Source organism: Anopheles maculipalpis, chromosome 2RL (assembly GCF_943734695.1).
Source record: "Anopheles maculipalpis chromosome 2RL, idAnoMacuDA_375_x, whole genome shotgun sequence".
NCBI lineage: Eukaryota > Metazoa > Arthropoda > Insecta > Diptera > Culicidae > Anopheles > Anopheles maculipalpis.
The window spans coordinates 50,752,055-50,771,187 of NC_064871.1; the positions used below are offsets into that span (position 1 = coordinate 50,752,055).

Below are 19,133 nucleotides of genomic sequence, written 5' to 3' on the forward strand. Positions count from 1 at the left end.
ATCAGCACACTTTGTGTCGTCTACATGCAGACGGCCGGCGCTGGAAAAAGATATGTGGAGCGTAGCCTGCGATAGCTTTCCTAAGTGACGCTACTCGGAAAACTGCAATGACACTGAGGGAATGGATCTGCATTGTCACACAAATTGGGTTACGCCGGTCTCACCCACACACAAACACACGCACGTGCTCTTGCATACATCCTTAGACAGGACGTTTATTTTCTCACTTTTTTCGGTACCCAAACTATCGAGTTGCTAAAAAGGTCATTTTTTTTTAAAACCAATTGTACTTGAAATATCTGCTGCGAAGAGCTAGTGGCTAATGCAGCACATCCTCTCTCTGGTAGCATTTTTCTTCATCATCAAATCTTCGCTTCCGACAACGTAGCAAATGACCGACTATTGTGTGCTACAACAGCGTCCGCTACCTTTAGCCGGTGAGTGGGAGGATGCCAGCGTCTGGATATATTCCCTGTGGAGCTTTCATTTCTATTCCGTCCGTTCTGGACCGTGCCATCAATCCGAGCAGGGCATTCGGGATTTCGATTGAGCACGGTAACCTTATCGTACCATCGTCACCTTTACCATCCCTATCGTCATCATCAGCACTTCCAATGGGGATATGGCATGCGATCGCCGACCAGACTATCACACTGCTTCCATCACACAATGTATGACCTAAAACAGCGTAATCCATCCTTGGAGAATATCATACGAGCGGAAACAATTGCACCGGTAGATCGATTCCACGGTTTGCGGGTGCAAATTCCTGGAAGAAACTACATCTACCTTTGCACCTGTGCGCCCGTCGAACGCAATTGTTCCCCTAGCTGCGGTACTCTGCAGTGGAATAAAAAGTTCGCATCCTACCGTCCGTCGGGGTGCGATTCAAACTCCTTCTCGGTCCATTATAGAATCCGTACTCCACCACGAATCCGGGACTCGTACATCACCCAGGACACTAATGGACAGAAAGAGAAAAACGCAAACAACACGGGCTCAATCTAAGCGGAATTCGGAAGGATATGGTACAAAAAAAAACATCCTTTCAAGCACACACACGCACACACGCACTCTGGGTCTATTCCCCTGTTGCTGGACACATTCACATCTCGGCGCACGGTTTATTAGGAAGCAATTGGATTAGACTGAGCGGTGATCTCGCTTAGTTCCGTATTCTAACGGCAATGTTGGGCAAACAGTGTGACACAGCTCCGTCCGCATACCACTGTTTTTATCGTGGTATATTTGATTAGTGCGCCTTTTCTCCACATTTGCTGGGACCACTGCTTTGGGTCCGGTGCTCGGTATAGTACTCACGTGCCGAATCCGTTCCCTCGCATGGGTATTCATCTAATGTATCTGGTCTAATGACATCAAGCCCGAATCTCTCCGGTTCCAGTCCAGCCGTCTGTGTATGTGTGGTTAAATAAGTTAAGCGAGGTTGACATGGCCTAAACTGACACTGGAATCTGGAGGTCAATTAGGGCGCCATCTATAACACATTGTGAATGGCAAACGCAAAAGAATTGGTATCTTTTACACAGATGTTATCCGAGATGTTGGAAAGTAATTTACTTTTTTTTTTAAATTCTAGAAATTCAATTTTGTATGCTAGAGCCTTATCCTTTTTCTTTCTGTGGCAGTGTAAAATGTAAAGATCTTAAATCTAGGAAAATCATGTCTGAACTCTGCTCAAGACGAAGCAAACAAATTGTAAGTTGTTTTGGACCCCTTAAAAAACATCAAACGCCTTCAAATATGTAATATGGCAATAAGATTTCTCACAACTGGATATAACATTTTTTCGTTATATTGAAGATGAAACGAATTTCAATGTGTACACCCGTTGTGTAGAACTTACAAAAAAGAAAATCTTCTGTACGTCACGCGCAAGTTGCAAATCCGTCATCAGCTCAATCGCACATTCATTCGCGTGCTGTCACCGTCATGTAGACAGACACACGTCACCAAAACAGGAACGTTTTGTCTAAATCGCTCCTTCGAGATTTACTCTACCCTGGCCCGGACCAGCCGTTCGTTTCTAAATCGTTTCGACGATTTAGTCTTTTATTGCCATCGCTCACTGTCACATTCACGCAACGTTTCGCAGCAAAAGGACGACAAGAGATGCCATTTGCGCCACAGTCGACACCGTCCGAAACACGATTGAACAAATTTTCGCACCAATTGACAGCCAGGTGGCCACGGGCCGTAAAGGTTCCGGAACGACATTTTATACGGTGCACATACACACACACACACACACACACACACACTAACGCTCGCGTGTCCCACCATTCAAACGATGGCAGCGAATCAAACGTCAGCGTCCGGATGGAGGCGCCTGGTTGCCGGTTGATGGTTTGGAGTACATATATGCGCGGTTCTTTACAATACGCGGTTTTCCGAGCAAACCGGGCGAAAAATGCAATTGAGAAAATGGACACAGCATACATTGGAATTTTCATTCATACACGCGCCCGCTTACTCTCGCCACCACCGGCGGATTGTTTTGTGACTCTCCAAAGGACCATTACAACTGCGCGACCCCACAATTCGTGGCTTCTCCTCCCAGCACGGGGAAGGGGGGTTGGGTTGGGATACTTTATTTCCCCCGCAAGATATTGAAAATTCACAATTTACCAATTCTCGTTCAATCGGAAAAATCATTCAACAATAAATATAAGCGAACGTAGCGAGGAAAATTCATGTGCCGTGCGAGTGAAAGGAAACACGGCCACGACCGTGTGGTGAGGAAGAGTGAGAGAGAGAAAGAAAAATCGAAAACAAACTTGTTACGAGCTCCAAATTGCAAGTAAAACCCTCATGAAGGGGTGGCGTCGACCGAGCAAAGGGTCGTTCCCATTTTATGTAGCGCCTGTGATATACCGTACGTCATCTCACGCGCCAGTATCCATCTTCTTGCTGGCTACGAAACTTCCGGTACGGTAGTGGTTCCGGTTGCTTTTATAAAAGATCGTACACCATTTTCCCAAACACATGTACTGTTCTTTCCTTGTTTATTTCCATTTCAGCTGAACGAACCAAGGCGTAGGGGGGGGTGGAGCAGTAAGAACAGGCCTATTTTTTTTAAGTGTTGTGTGAAAATGTTCCCCGAAGTTAACATAAAGCAACACAATACATAACGTTCATTCATAACGGTCGCGTGCTCGGCTGAAAACAGTCGAACGAAATTGCACTCGGAGACAGCTCGCAGTGCTAATAAAAATCCCAATAGTAGTAGCTCCAAGGCATATACCCCAACTCTAGTGGCACATGAAACTTGGTCACAGTGGAAACCCCAAAAAGGCGAAACCCAATCTCCCGCATGTTCGCTACCGAAACCATGCAACGGCGATCGCGGCGATCCATTTTCCTGTGACGATGTGAGCCGATCCATATATTTTCGCATCATTAAGCGGCTCATAATAAAATGTCGCATAAAGAAAGCAATCGATGGAGAGAAACCGTGTGCGGTTGGTCCGACGCAGTGGGGACAGTCTACAGCCACTGCTTTGCTGGAAGGCACAATTTTATTCCGGGTTTCGTTTTTTTTGTCTTCCGTTCGGTCAACAAATGGCAGCTTGTCGGGAATGGTGAGCGAGGAGAATAATTTTCCTCGGATGGACTGTTGTCACTGTTATTTCAGTCGATGGTAGCGTAGCGCACAACAGTTTTATCATCCGCTTTTGGTGCTCAAATTTTTAGCCATCGCACCACGCTGGGATGTAGATTACAAACAACAAGTTTAAAATAACTCAAATATCGATTATTGATCCCTGTGATCTCAGTGATGGGTTGTGAAACCACGTGCAATATATGGAAGCTTTTTTTTTCTCCCAATCGTTATCATTTCACACCAATCACTTCGCTTGCTCACAGCTACTCAGGAACTTCGTTCGAACTAGCAGTAGGAAACAAATAGGAAAGTTTCTGTTCTCCGGCATCGAACTAATGCGTTCTAATTTATTTTTCATACATTCGCCTGTCTGTTAATAAATCCTCATAATCCTTAACTCGCCCACGGATCTTCTTTTATTCGCCAATCATAGCAAGCGAAAGCTCCCATGAATGACACTCAAGCTCAAACAAGAGCCGCCCCCGAAAAAAAAAATTCACCTAAACACACACGCACAATCCAAGCACAACAAAAAAAAGTTTGCGAGAAAGTCATCACCAAGTTAGGCACAAAAAAAAACGCCCAAAAAGGACGAAAGTTTATGAAATTTTATGGAATGTCATCAAAAATTACTATCCAACGGGGAAAAAAGGTTTATTCTTTGGTGCTTGTTTTCTTCTTCATTTTCTTCCTTTTTACCCTTTCCTGCACATCCTCTTTTGTTACTTTCCTTTCCTAAAGAAAGTTTGTCGTGGCGTTTTTTTTTCTTCTATCCTTTTTATTGTACATCACACTGGACAGCAAAGTTAAGGTCTCGGACTCGTTATCCGTTCATCCCTCTTGCTTATCCGTTTCCGAGGATTCCCTGCATGGTTGACAGGATTGATAGTGCCAAATAACGAGATGAAACAGACTGACCGAGCATGAATTTTTGGGGGCGAAAGTTATAACACCTTCCAAATGGAGCGGAAACGAGGAGAGGGCAAGTTACAGTAATGGTAACGTAGGCAGTTAAACTAACTTCAAACTAGAGCTCAGCGGGTTAGAGGAAGTAACTTTTTCCACTCTTCGAATCGAAACCCGCGTCGGTACAGTGATGAAGAGAATAATAACACAACTCAAATATTATGTTTTGAACAAGTGAAACAAGGTTTAACAATAACAAAATGCAGAAAAATATTCTGTTTAGATTTAAAGATACTACTTTGCTAGGAAACTACACTGTCCGTGTGGAGGTTCACTGACATTGCTATCCATGCATCCATACATTTCTATCCAATGGATTTTCAAATAGAATTATATTCAATCGATTTTTTTTTTTCATTTCCACCCCTTTTTCAATGTATTATTAAATATTATAGCTCAAAGCTGTATTGTCAAAAACTTCAAAAATTGCTCGACTGCAATTTTGACAGCCCAAATTCATACGTTTTGACTGACACGTTTTAGCTTCGACGTGTATGTCATATCATACCAAACTACGACAGGGAACTCACGATTCCTGAGACTCTACGAAAGCATAAGTTCGACAGCAGTACACTTTAACATTTGAAAAGGGACTACTCTCTCATCCCTATGAACAGATTTTCTTGAAAATTCGTTCAAATACTGAGATATATCGCACACTGATTTGCCCGGTGGTCCTATGGCTACGAGTCTTGGACCAACCGAGCGGAGGATGCAAACGCGCACCCTCCGGACCATCTTTGGCGGTGTGTTCGAGCATGGATTGTGGAGGAGAAAGATGAGGAGAAGGAAGCTTGCTGAGCTATACGGAGAACCGGAGCCATCCTGAAGGCGGCAAAAACCGGCAGGATTCGATAGCTGGGGCATGTTATGAGGATGTCGGACTCATGCCCCGTCAAGAAGGTATTCGTCAGCGACCCCCAGTTCGGCACGAGGCGTCCGGGGAGCACAGCGAGCTCGTTGGCTGGATCAGGTGAAGGGAGACCTGTCGGAGATCGGAGGTGCCTACATGGATGGGAAGCTGGATCTTCAAGAGGAAGCTAGGGAGGGCCATGTAACGACGACGTCCTCTTGAAAAAAGCAGGTCAACATAATGATGAAGATGATAACTCTCAACTTTCAATGTAGAAACAGAAAAATGCCAAGAAATTAATCAAAATCGATATTTTCATTGTCTTGTTATTCCAAAAACTTGAACTAGGTTTACTGAAACGAAATCTATTCGTTTATTATCAACCTCAAGACCTAAATTCGCACAATTTGGTAATCTTATCCTGCTGTTCGTCACTGTATGTGTCTGTTGGATGGACTCCTACGTATGTCCATATATCAAGGATCAACTTTATCAACATCCACGTCAGTGGTGCGACGTGGTGTGTAGTTGCATGATTAATATACTCCCTGGAAATATATCTGATGCTAGTTGTTATGCCACCTGGGCATAATGTGTCAACGCCGGGGAGGATGTTATGCTATCTGGGCATAATGTGTCAACGGTATGTTTTTTGGGAATGGTTTTGGGCAACGAACAGTAATGTCACACATACATGGAAATACATAGAAATCAAGTAGTGAACTGAGCGAACGGACGTGTTCTCCTTTTGCTCCGAAATTCCTCCTTTTTTTTCTCCTAATACAGTCCACTCGAAAAGGACATTGTGGTCCTACGGAACCGGATGCGAAAACCAGTGTAGTGTTTCGCGTGTTATCGGTGTATGGAACATCCGCGATCGGGTGTTAGCGGCGTGACAGTGCGTCGCTACTGTGAAGGAGTAGCACTAGCCGGAAAACAAAGTACCGTGATCCGGAAAGTGTGATGCGTTGGAAACTGCTACAAGGCTTTCCACTTGACTAAGGAAGATCCGCGATCGGATCTTAGTGACGTGACAGTGCGTTGCTACTATGCAAACAGAGTAGCACTATCCGGAAAACAAAGCACCGTGATTCGGAAAGTGTGATTCGCCAGCATTCCTCTCGATAAAGGCATTCTGCTGATCGAAGGTAATCCGCTCAATAACAGAACATTGAAACATTCGCGAAAACCACGTGTGATTGGCGTGGCGTGGGTTTGCCAAAAGCAAATGGCGGACCGGCACAAGTGAAGGTGTGTGAATGTAAAGACAATGCAATCACCGTTTACTCGGTCAAAGAAAGTGAAACGATCACCGATAAAACGTACGACTCCTTCAACAATACCAACACAGTCGCAACAGCAAGAAGTGAAGAAGGTTTCCAACAAAATGGAGGCCCAACTACAAGCTTTGGTGAAGCAGCGAGAGGGAGTGCGCAACAAGCTTAGTCGTGTGTGTGCATCCTTATGTGATAGTGATGGGCAACCGAATGCCAACGTAAAAAATGTGCGCTTCCTACAGCTCCAAGAAAAGGCTTTGGCAAACATGTACAATGAGTGCAACGAAATTCAAAGCAAAATCTACGAACTGTCCCTCTCAAAAGAAGAAGACGAACAGCAGAACAATCTGTACATCGATTTTGAGAGAAAGTTCAACGAAGTTTCGTTGAAATTAAGTATGTGTTTTGATGCCGTGCCCAAACGTGAAGCAACTCTTTCAGTTGTGCCATCGACCTCGCATGAATTTTCGCCTTATCTGCCACCGTTAAATGTTCCCTTACCAACATTCGATGGTTCATACGAGAAGTGGTACGCATTTAAAGCAATGTTCACCGCTGTGATGAACCGATACAAGCATGAGGAACCCGCGCTGAAACTGTTCCATCTCCGGAACAGTCTTGTCGGAAAGGCAGCAGGTATCATTGACGAAGTGTTAGTGAACAACAACGACTATGAAGCCGCATGGAAGATCCTTGCGCAACGGTATGAGGACAAACGTGTGGTCATAGAAAAACACATTGACAATCTTTTTGGCTTAACAAAGTTTAGTCGAGATAACGGTGCTAATCTGCGTAAGGTGATCGATACTTGCAACAAGAATGTTGATGCATTGAAGCATCATAGCCTTTTGGTTGAAGGTCTTGGTGAACAAATGTTAGTGAAGCTCATAACAGGAAAGATGGACAAGAAGTTACAGGTTGCTTGGGAAACGAAGCAAAAGAAGAACGTGTGCTCATCGTACGCCGCATTAGTAGAGTTTTTGGAAGAACAGTGCAGAATTTCCGAGATGGTCGACATAGGCGTGAAATCATCGACGGAATCTATTAAACCAAAAACAGTGACAAAAACATTGGTTGTTAGCGATTCCAATCAGCAAGCGAAATGTACAGTGTGCAGTGAGGTTCATGAACTTAGAAACTGCGAACGTTTTAAGAGTAAGAGTGTTAGCGAAAGGATTGACGTTGTGAAAAGATCTGGCGCTTGCTTCAACTGCCTGTCGAATGGTCATCGCATCCGCACATGTCGGTCAGGTTCTTGCCGTCGATGCGGCAAGAAGCATCATAGCTTACTCCATGAAGATCGTTCAAGCCATGTTCCCGATCGTGTAGCGCCAACAGCGTTAGCAGAGAATCCAAACTTGCCTGCTGAACCACCGACAACTCTATGCACCAAGGAAATGTATCCTGAGAGACAAACTGTTCTCTCGACCGCAGTGGTATTAGTAGACGGTTTGCGTAATACTCCTTACCCGTGCCGAGCGATTCTGGATTCGGCTTCACAAATGAATTTTGTTACTGAACGCTTTGCTAATCTTCTTTCTTTGAGAATGGAATCCACTGACGTCATAGCTAATAGTTTGAACGGTAACAAAACCCGTTTAAGCCGTAAACTGCACACAACGATTAGGTCTCGTGCTGGTGACATCGTAGCGGAAATTGAATTCTTAGTGATCCCACGAATTACTGGTGAGCTTCCGTCCAAGTCTTTTGATATATCACAGTGGCCCATCTCGAGCGAACAGGTGCTGGCCGACCCTACCTTCAACAGAAGAGGACCTGTCGATATGTTAATTGGCGCTGAATCGTTCTGGGATCTAATGCAAGATGGCCGATGCGATCTTGGTTCCAATCGACTTGTGCTGCAAAATACGAAACTAGGTTGGATTGCTGGCGGTGTGATTAGGAGCGACACGACTATCATTGCACGTACACTTTGCAACACTACGGATGATGAGCCGCTTACGGAACTACTGAAGAACTTCTACAAGGTAGAATCCTGCGACGAGCTCCGCCCTTCTCCGAAGGCGGACGACGAGGTGTGTTTGGAACATTTTCAACGCACACACGAGCGAACGAAGGAGGGTCGGTATGTGGTCCGACACCCTTTCAACGAACGGAAACGCGAGCTTGGCGACTCGCGTGAAATGGCACTGCGACGATTTCTGGCGCTGGAGCGAAAACTCGAAAGGCAGCCCGACCTGAAGGAACAGTACTCACAGTTCATCCGAGAGTACGAGCAACTAGGACACATGCGTGAGATTGTGGAAGCACCAAACGAGGACCCAGGGTCGGTGTTCTATCTACCTCACCACTGCGTGCTGAGACCTTCGAGCACTACAACTAAACTACGAGTCGTGTTTGATGGATCAGCAAAGACGTCGACGGGTGTATCCATCAACGACGTTTTAATGACTGGACCAACAGTCCAAAACGATCTCACTGCAATTCTTCTTCGTTTTAGAGGGTTCCAGTACGTTTTCACACTGGACATTCCGAAGATGTTTCGTCAGGTGAGGGTCCATCCGGAAGACACGAGGTACCAGCGAATCTTTTGGAGGTACAACCGGAACGATCCACTAACAGTACAAGAGCTGCTCACTGTTACCTATGGATTGGGACCTTCCCCGTTCCAAGCAACCATGGCGCTTAAGCAGGCAGCTAACGATCATCAGGGCGAGCTCCCGAGGGCTGCCGAAGTAGTTAACAAGGGAACATACATGGACGATACGTTAACTGGAGCTGATACACTTGCTGAGGCATGCCAACTTCAACGAGATTTGACAAAACTGCTAAAGAATGCTTGTTTCAGTGCTCATAAATGGTGTGCTAATCATCCTGATATCGTTGCAGGAGTAGCAGAAGAACTTAGAGGAACTTCTTTCGAAGTTACAGACAACACCTCCAACACGACAGTGAAGACTTTGGGTGTTACATGGAATCCGCTTGAGGATTGGTTTTCGGTGTCTGTTCCTGATTTCGACCACTCACAAGAAATGACTCGGCGAAGGCTCCTGAGTCAACTGGCCAAGATTTTCGACCCGCTTGGATTTTTTGGGCCAGTTATCACCTACGCGAAGCTGATTTTACGTGAAGTCGGCGAACTTCGGATAGATTGGGATGACACAGTTCCTACCGAAGTTAATGAGAAGTGGCGAAATTTCCGAACTGAGATGACAGCGCTGAGGGAAGTTCAAGTTCCGAGATGGATTTCCTGGAAGAATGTGCTCAAGCTAGAACTGCAAGGGTTCGCCGACGCATCTGATCAAGCTTATGGTGCCTGTTTGTACGTGCAGGGTTCTTTCTCGAATGAGGAGCCCAAGATGCAATTGATCTGCAGCAAATCTCGAATCCTACCGAAGAAACGGAATCCGAAGCAGAAGGCCCTCACGACCCCTCGAGCTGAACTGATGGCGGCATTGTTACTTGCTAGAATGGTTGTGAAGTTCCTGGACGCTACGGAGCTTGGATTTGAATCTGTTCATCTCTGGAGCGATTCAAAAATCGTGTTGTGTTGGCTCAAGAAGTCCCCTGACCTGTTGCAAACGTACGTATCAAATCGGGTAAGTGAAATCCAACAACTCAGCCTATCTTTCCTTTGGCATTATATTTCCACTTACGATAATCCGGCCGATTTGATTTCACGTGGAGTCACACCGAAGAAATTGATGAAGTCTACGATGTGGTGGCAGCCTCGGCCACTACAACCCATCGTCAAGAAGGCGGACTATACGGAAATTCCGGACAACGAGCTGCCGGAAATGCGAGCTGGAGTGGCGTTGGCCACTACTGTTCCTGTTGAGCGTTTCCCAATCTTTGAGAAGTTGGGAAGTTTCACGAAAATGGTTAGGAGTATGGCTTACGTGGTGCGTCTCGCTAGGTTTATCAAGTCACGCAAAGGGGAGGTGATAAAAGGTCAACTCACAGCAACAGAATTACGTACAGCGACACACGTAATTATACGAATGGTTCAGCGAGAGGCCTTTCAACAAGAAATCCTCGCTCTAATGGACGATTCGAATACAAATTGTCGACTCAATGGACTAAAGGCGTTTTTGGATCCAGATGATGGTATCATACGAGTTGGTGGAAGAATCAAGCGAGCCATCATACCCTATGATAGTCGGCATCAGATGCTGTTGCCGGCTAAGCATCCTGTCACCGAGGCACTTGTTCGTCAGTTACACATTAACAACTTGCACATCGGGCAAAGAGGCCTGCTTGCAGTTGTACGTCAACGGTACTGGCCGTTGAACGTGAAGAGCACTATCCGTAAGGTGACACGAAAATGCATCGTCTGTTTCAAGGCGAACCCGTTTAAGACAACGCAAATGATGGGTGATTTACCATCGTATCGTGTCCAGCCAGCCCCCGTTTTTTCGGATACCGGTGTAGACTATGCAGGTCCTTTCTCCATCAAGTCATCGACCCCTCGCAAGCCGCAGATCACGAAAGCCTATGTGTGCCTGTTCGTATGCCTGCAGACTCGAGCCATACACTTGGAATTGGTCTCGGACTTGACGACAGACGCGTTCCTTGCAAGCTTGCGGCGGTTTACCAGTCGACGAGGGTACCCGAAATCGATACGATCTGACAATGCAACCAACTTTGTCGGAGCCAAAACGGAGCTGCACGAGCTTTGGCTTATGTTCAAGAAAGAGTGCACCACGAAGAAGATCATCAACTATTGTGCCGACAACGGTATTGACTGGTCGTTCATACCACCGCGAAGTCCGCACTTTGGCGGTATCTGGGAGGCTGGTGTGAAGCAGGTCAAGCACCACATGAAACGTATTGTTGGTGACAGAAAACTTTCCTACGAGGAGCTCTACACGACCCTTACACAAATAGAAGGGGTACTAAATTCTCGACCCTTAGTACCGAGCTCAGACGATCCATCCGACTACACCGCAATCACCCCGGCACATTTCCTGATAGGCCGAGAGATGCAAGCTGTTCCAGAACCCGACTACTCCATCCTAAAAGAGAACCGTCTCTCACGATGGCAGTTGGTGCAATCTATGTTGCAACACTTCTGGAGACGGTGGACTGCCGAGTACTTGCCGGAACTCCAAAATCGGTCGAAATGGCTGAAGCGGAAGGAGATCAAGGTGGGATCGCTTGTACTACTAGCAGACCAGAATACACCACCACTACACTGGCCGCTTGCAAGGATAGTAGCTGCACACCCCGGAGACGACGGTGTGACACGTGTCGTTACCGTTAGAACGGCGAATGGAGCGGAGTTCAAACGCGCAGTTACAGAAGTCTGCTTGCTGCCGTTGGACGAAATTGATAGTTGAAATACTATTTCAACGCCGGGGAGGATGTTATGCCACCTGGGCATAATGTGTCAACGCCGGGGAGGATGTTATGCTATCTGGGCATAATGTGTCAACGGTATGTTTTTTGGGAATGGTTTTGGGCAACGAACAGTAATGTCACACATACATGGAAATACATAGAAATCAAGTAGTGAACTGAGCGAACGGACGTGTTCTCCTTTTGCTCCGAAATTCCTCCTTTTTTTTCTCCTAATACAGTCCACTCGAAAAGGACACTAGTAATTCATGTACCTGGTCCCATGTCAAGGTTATTCGGTTGGGAGGATTATTCACGATATCGTGCTTGCAACTTGTGTTGAACATTCGGAACAAAAGTTAAATTACAACATGATTGTGAAGTTAGAAAATTAATTCATTGCGTTCCGTTCCTCTAGCGTGTGTGTGTGTGTATGGTGTATGTCATACTTGCAACCGTACTTCCGGTGAGAAAATGTCTGCCTCATTTCACAAAACGATTGCACTTGAACGTGAAGTGCTTCACACTTGTCCCGCACGAAACGAGCGTGTGGCTTTTTGCTCTCTCCATTACAATACTGAACCTCCGATGGGACATGCCCTCCAACTACTAGTACGTTGCAGGTTCAAAACTCACAGACAGTCCTCCCGAACAATCAACCATATAACGTGGGTATGAATTTTAACCGGAAGCACTGTAGCAGCAAAATGGGCTTTTGTGACAACGAACAACAATCAAAAGAGCATACACACCCGACCACGACGGGTCTCTGAAATGGTGGTGTATACGGTACTAGCAACCGGGTCTGTTCATTGTCAAACAGCCGTGTGGGGACAAAAGATGGCACCGAGGGTTCTGTCGGGTTTGTGGTCTGCCCCAAACCGGAACGGGTCGCAAGAGAACCGTGCGTGTGCCGCCATTCAAATTGTGCTGCTTCTGGCAGCCCACACCCCCACAGCGATGAATAGTTTTCGGAAGTGACTTCGTGCGTTCACTTTCGCCCCTTTCGAGATGCCAATAATATGCAAATCATTTGAAGTTACTTGGTCTTTCCGTCTCACAGCAGTCCGGCGGTCGGAGAACACTTTTGTCTGCACCAGAGAGATGACACTACACTCATATAATTACGCCGGAGAGAATGAATTTGAATATTGGCATCGGTGCCATCGGTAATACCCCTCCAATATCCTGCCATCCTTGACTACTCAATTTCTCAACCGGCACTCGACAAATGACCATGACAAATAATGAAATAACATCATACCGTTGGCTTCTGATGCATTTCTGCCCTTTCCGTACGAGATGAATGGGTTAACATGGGTAACAATTTGCGCTTTTCTGCTCCTTCTTTTTCTCGCTTTTAAGGCGTACAATGTTACAACAACCGATCCGTTATAATTCTCACACTATCGAAACAATTCTGACACAGCGTATCCTCTCTTTTGCTCCATAAACTAGATCCAACGGACAGCACACGGGCCCACATGCAAATCACTCCTGGCACAGCTGGTTGCGGAGCAGCCTAAATTCGATCGGTGGTGGAGGACCAGCCGGTAGTCGACAGCAGCGCATTGCCGAACGTGTAGGTGATAACAACTTGCGAGGAGACTCGGGTGATGCGGACGATAGTGGTGGAGCCGGTGGTACCGAGAATAACGGTGGTGGGGATGGCGATGCTGGTGGACCTCTGCCCCGTTTCGGTAGTCGATGGGACGAATGCAGCGTGCTTGAAGAAGCATCGTCCGATATCACCACCGTGGACGAGTATGGAAAATTCGATTTTCAGGTAAGTCGGTGCGACCCACACGCTCTGCTAGCTGTCACTCGGTGTACAGTCTGTGTTGAATCTGCGTGACCTTTTTACAATGGATGTACTAGGAAGTAAAACTTCGACCTCTTCTTGCGCAAAACGTTGATTGCAGATGAGCGAGTTGATTGGAAATTGTCCTTTAATCACTTCGATTTCTTATTAGTACGCTCATCATCCTTGGGAGCTTTCTACCCAGTCCCAAACCGCAGCGACCCAATTCTATATGCTAATGTGTGATGCGGCAACAAAGCCGGTGAAAGTTGAGTGTGAGTGTGAGGAAAAATATTCATGTATGCGCATAATATTCATAGCACACAACTCAAAACGAACGCGTAGAACGGAATGATGGAAGATTGGAACGAGTGTGAGGCTGAGAAAGAAATCTATCAGAAAAAAAAATCATCACACGACTCATCTCACCAAGAGAGCTGATGGTGGTTGTTAGATTGTACCAGCAACGGATTGTACCTACGAGAGTGTTCTTTGGATTTTTCCCCTATCTGTCTGTGCTGCTTCCCTTGCCTGTGAGCATGTGTATTAAACACAGTTGACAACGACTTTACCGTATCTTGCAGCAATGTACGGTGCAAGATTTAGATTGCATGGTATGGCTGTCTTGGCAGGATGAAACCATCCTAACACTTGTAATCGTTCTGCAAGGGTAGGAGAAAGTTCGTTTTTGGAATATAATCAACGGAATTGTATAACGCGATGCTTTACCGATGGTACTCAATCTTCAAAATTTCAATTATAAAAAAGGAATGTACGTAATAGACTTATTCCATTTCGAGCAAAAAAATGTAATCACTAACCTACATATTCTTCTGTGATTTTCTATGTGCTTTTTTACGTTTCAACGTTTTAGATAATTGATTACTTGGAGCCAATTAGTTCATGTGAAGTTATTGGGAAATAAGTAATCAAGCTAGCGGCGGACCGGTGGTGTAGGCGACAACGGCGCCGGTCTTCAAACGGCAGGACCAGGGTTCAAATCCCATCCGGACCGTCCGCCCGTAGTGAGGACTGACTAACCAACTACGTGGTATCGGCAATCTAGTAAGCCATTGCGATGGCCCCGGCGTGAACTTATAGGTCGTTAAGCCAGGAAGAGGAAGAAGTAATCAAGCTGAAAATGTTATTGTGTGCCATCCTTTCAAGGCCTTGGCTTTTTCTGCAGATGAACATAATATTGTACTAGCGGTGAATCTACCTCCTTCGTCAGCCGTGTCAACATTCTGCGGTCTTGCTTTTGCCGCAACAGAGTTCGGAACCGCTCACGGTCCCGCGCCGTCGTCCGCCAATCCGTTATCGAATGATTCCACTGCATACTCCCACCTCAATCTGGGCCTACCACGCCTCCTCTGTCCTCTGTGTTATGCGTATAACATGGCCAGCCCATCGGAGCCTGACGAGCCTAATTCGCTACCCGACGGTGAGGTCGTCATACAATTTGTACAGATCGTCGTCGTCGCGGCTCCTCCATTGTCCTTCCACACATACGAAGTCAACAATCCTTCTGAGCATCTTCCTCTCAAACGCGGCTAAGAGGGCTTTGTCTGTTTTGGATAGGGTCTTTACATATAGTATTACTGGGACTATAAAGGTACGATACAGTCCCAGCTTCGACCATCACGACAGATTTTTTGAGGTGAGATGTTTCCTCAAGCTGTAGAATGACCGGCTGGCCGCCAGCATCCTAGCGCGCAACTCCGTCTCTGTGCTGTTTTCGGTGCTGACTTTGGACCCGAGATAGGTGAAGTTTTGGACGACTTTCTTAGTTTTTTCCGGATTTCTTAGCAAGGTTTTTGGTCTTTGCCTCGTTAATCTGCAAGCCGAGGTTTTCTGCCGCCTGCTCGATCCTTTGGTAGGCCTCTGCTACATGGGAGAACCGCAGACCAATGATGTCTATATCATCAACGTATGCCAGGATACGGGTTGACTTATAGGTTCCCGAAGTCTCCACCTCCGAGTCACGGATTGACCTCTCTAGCGCCAAGTTGAATAGGAGACAGGCGAGCCCACCTTCCTGACACAGGCCTTTGGTGTTAGCAAAGGACCCTGAGAGTTTTCCAACCACCTTCACCTGGCATGTGACGTTGGTCATGATCATTCTAACAAGCCTGATCAGCCTGCTATCGCTTGGTAAAGCTTTCGAGTGGGACTGTACGCCTCTCCGATCTGTTCGAGTTCTCGCATTCCCTGCTCTTCCCAGGCGTGATCTGCTCATCATAATTTATTTATTCTCGGCTTAATGACCGATTAGGGCATGCCGGTCATCTAATGGCTTACGCGACTTATTCATAACTCGTAGTTAAATAGTCAGTTCTCACTACCGGGGAACAGTCTGAAGATTTGAACCCCAACGGGGTTTGGCCGGGTGAAAACTGGCGCTTGTGTCGCCTGTACCACATAGCAGAATAGCAAGTTTAATTCTCCGTAAAATAATAGTATCATCGTCGATTATTTTTTCTAGGAACTATAAATGTTATAAACAGTTCTAGCATCGTTTGTTGAGACGGTTATCTTGAGTGCATGATATTCTTTAAACTCTAGTAACCGATTGGCCTAGACGACGACCACGGGGAAACGGTTCAGATGGGATTTGAGCAACGGTGCAACCGTGAGAAAACCGGCGCTGTGATTATCTCTGTGCAGCAATTGAAATAGCAATGTAAATCAATGTACAACTGGAGTAATCGGGTGGGTAAGTCCTGCACTATGACAACAAGTCGAGATCCGTGAGAGTGACTTGAGGAAGGAAAAAACAGTCGATAAAAGTAAAGGCGAAGAGACGACGTTGACTATAGTCTTTTGTGTTTCTATCTCTCTAGATTAATAATATTAAATATTTGATAACATTTGACGTGTCTCAAAGCTATAAATAATAGCAGAAATTTATGTCGCTGTAGAGCAACATTTTTTTTCTATACTTATGCATCATTCTTGGAGAAATCATCCATCTGACCATTCAAATCAATGGCGATAATGGATTTAACAAACATTACTTTATTAAGTATAAAAACAGAACAAAACACCAACAATGATCTAAATTCAATTCTCTGCACTTCGCTGCAACTGACACACAGAAAGAATGCATTTAGCTGAACGTAATTGGTGAAGCATCCCATCAAGTAGATCTATCATTGGAGAGCTCCCTCTCTCGGCAAGCTCTAGCGGCCACAATGTTGTGGCCATTACAGTACGGATGACCGTGCAAAACCACTCCATAAAACCCTTGGAAAGGAAAGGTCAGACGATTGTGCGCGATGCTGAGCTGCTACCAGAGTGATGATTTTTATCCACGGTTGTGTGTATGTCGACAGCTCTCATCTACCATAGCACATTGTCTTTCAACCACGAAGGATCCACACTTCCATACCATCGAACGCATCCCATAATAGCGTTCTCGCACAGCCTTTGCGCGGTGGTGAATATGGCCGGAAAGTTTAAACTTTCACGACCACAATTGTTGTATCTGTAGTGTACACTGTTAGCGCTTGCTTCTACAGACCGGTGAGTTGGTTTTGTGGTTTTGATACATGCGAAAAAAGTGAGGAACGCAAGTATCCGGACAACGAGTGAGCAAATAGTTCTGCTTGTTCTCAGGTCCTGCTGAAGTTGGTTTGCGGTGTTTACAATTGTACATAATTTGCTGATGGAATTCAAGATGGGGTAGGTTTCTGTTACCGCACAGCAGAGGAGGTAGATTTATAGTATTAAAATACTGTTCTTACTGCTTTCTAGAAATAATTCATTAAACAAAACAATTGAAGTGTAAGCATTTTGAGTTATAATTTATGAACTGGCCAGGTTTTACAGCTTTACATATACTTCGTTTTCAATTACATGCTGCTACATGTGTTATGCATGTGAAATGACACACTACTTCTACCGGAAACACGTTGCACTAAGGCTAATTATGGATTCACCCAAATGGGTCCACACACATTTCACCGATCGAGTCATAATGGGTTTAACATAAATCCGGAAAGGAAGCAAATGACTGAAATGGGATGAATGACTGACAACGTTATCATAATTGACTGGAATCAAGTAATGGCCTTTTTTTACGGCTGCATCTCACATTGCATTCCCATTCAAACAATTTGCATCCCAGTCCGAGGCGAACGTTTCACAGGTGCGTTAGCATTGCCTGCACGTGTCCCGCTCACTCTCGCCCACGGCATATATGCTCTGCCACTTCTAAATAATGGTACGATCAGTCCGATACTTAGCAAAGCACCCGATTTCGATTGCCTTGCTAATTGCCGGCACTGCACAAGTGCTATTACATCAGTAAATCATGAGGCCTCCCTCATCTCATCGTCGCCGTAACGGCGCGGTGGTGAGATGCTTACGGGGAGTATCGATCGTAAAATAGGTTAAACGTTTTGCGACCGTTTAGCTGCCAATTTGCAATCGTATGCTCGTCAGCGGTGTTACATTAGCGGTGTGTTCTCACCCGGGCACACTTTTCTGTGTAGCGCTTGTCATGTTGACATGTTGGCATGTAGTTAGTGCATTGGTCGGTATTTCAAACTTGATAGCTGTTAGTGTACAGTTCGCGAAAACTATATCATTCAAGTTTCTTGAACTAAATGTTAGTAGTGATGACACTGGTCGAAAGGAATGGTGGAAATCGCTGTTTAAACATATCAGATCTATTACTTAAAGACTGGTAACTTTTACAATTTACACAAAAGGTTGTTTGGAACCGAAATGACTTTGCAAAAGCCTTTAATTTTAAGAAATTACTAAGTGTGTGAATAAATATCAAAGAATCGCAGAGTCTTCAATGCGCCGTCATTTTGATATGTTCCAAAGGTTGAAAGCCTAACTAATACGGAAAGGAGAACACACAGAGGCATGATGCCGCAGGACATTTGAACCGATTCTGCCGTTTTTAAAACAAATATTGCTGTGAGTCAAGAGTCAAGACGAGCGCAAATTTAACTCTAAACGAACCCTTAAAGTCACGTAACATAAAGCTCTAAACGTCAGGAAAGTGATTTAAAGCTATCTTCAATCAATTGTATTTTGAATTCGAAAGCGATTCACTCTTGTACCACCTTACGTTCATTTTCCATTCAATCTCAACAACCTACAAAATAATCTTAAAAATAGCCACAACTAATTAAAAAAGCAACCATGTGTACATGTTCTTCTCTTTCCCCTAAACAGCCCGAATGGATGAAAACCAAGGAATACTGGGACAAGGATTTCGAAACGCGCTATGAAAAGCTGCAAAAGGACCCGAAAAGGCCACCGCTCAAGGTACAGAAATCAGCACGTGTCTCACTTTGATGG

General features: G+C 45.4%; 2 protein-coding genes across 3 annotated transcripts in view; both read left to right on the forward strand.

The window, feature by feature from the left end:
• The window catches only part of LOC126556767 (alpha-mannosidase 2), a 42,646-nt gene that overhangs the window by 19,319 nt on the left and 4,194 nt on the right, over nucleotides 1-19,133 (forward strand). The window contains exons 2-3 of the mRNA XM_050212247.1: nucleotides 13,475-13,802; nucleotides 19,008-19,100. Coding sequence (XP_050068204.1) covers nucleotides 13,475-13,802; nucleotides 19,008-19,100 — 421 coding nt within the window. The remainder of the gene's footprint in view (nucleotides 1-13,474; nucleotides 13,803-19,007; nucleotides 19,101-19,133) is intronic.
• The window catches only part of LOC126559120 (28S ribosomal protein S11, mitochondrial), a 118,803-nt gene that overhangs the window by 3,146 nt on the left and 96,524 nt on the right, over nucleotides 1-19,133 (forward strand). The window contains exon 1 of one of the 2 annotated variants that reach the window (XM_050215235.1): nucleotides 14,761-14,765. The exons of the other annotated variant lie outside the window; for it this stretch is intronic. The gene's annotated coding sequence lies outside the window, so the exon portion shown is untranslated. Of the gene's footprint in view, nucleotides 1-14,760; nucleotides 14,766-19,133 lie in introns of those variants that run through there. 2 annotated transcript variants of the gene reach the window in all.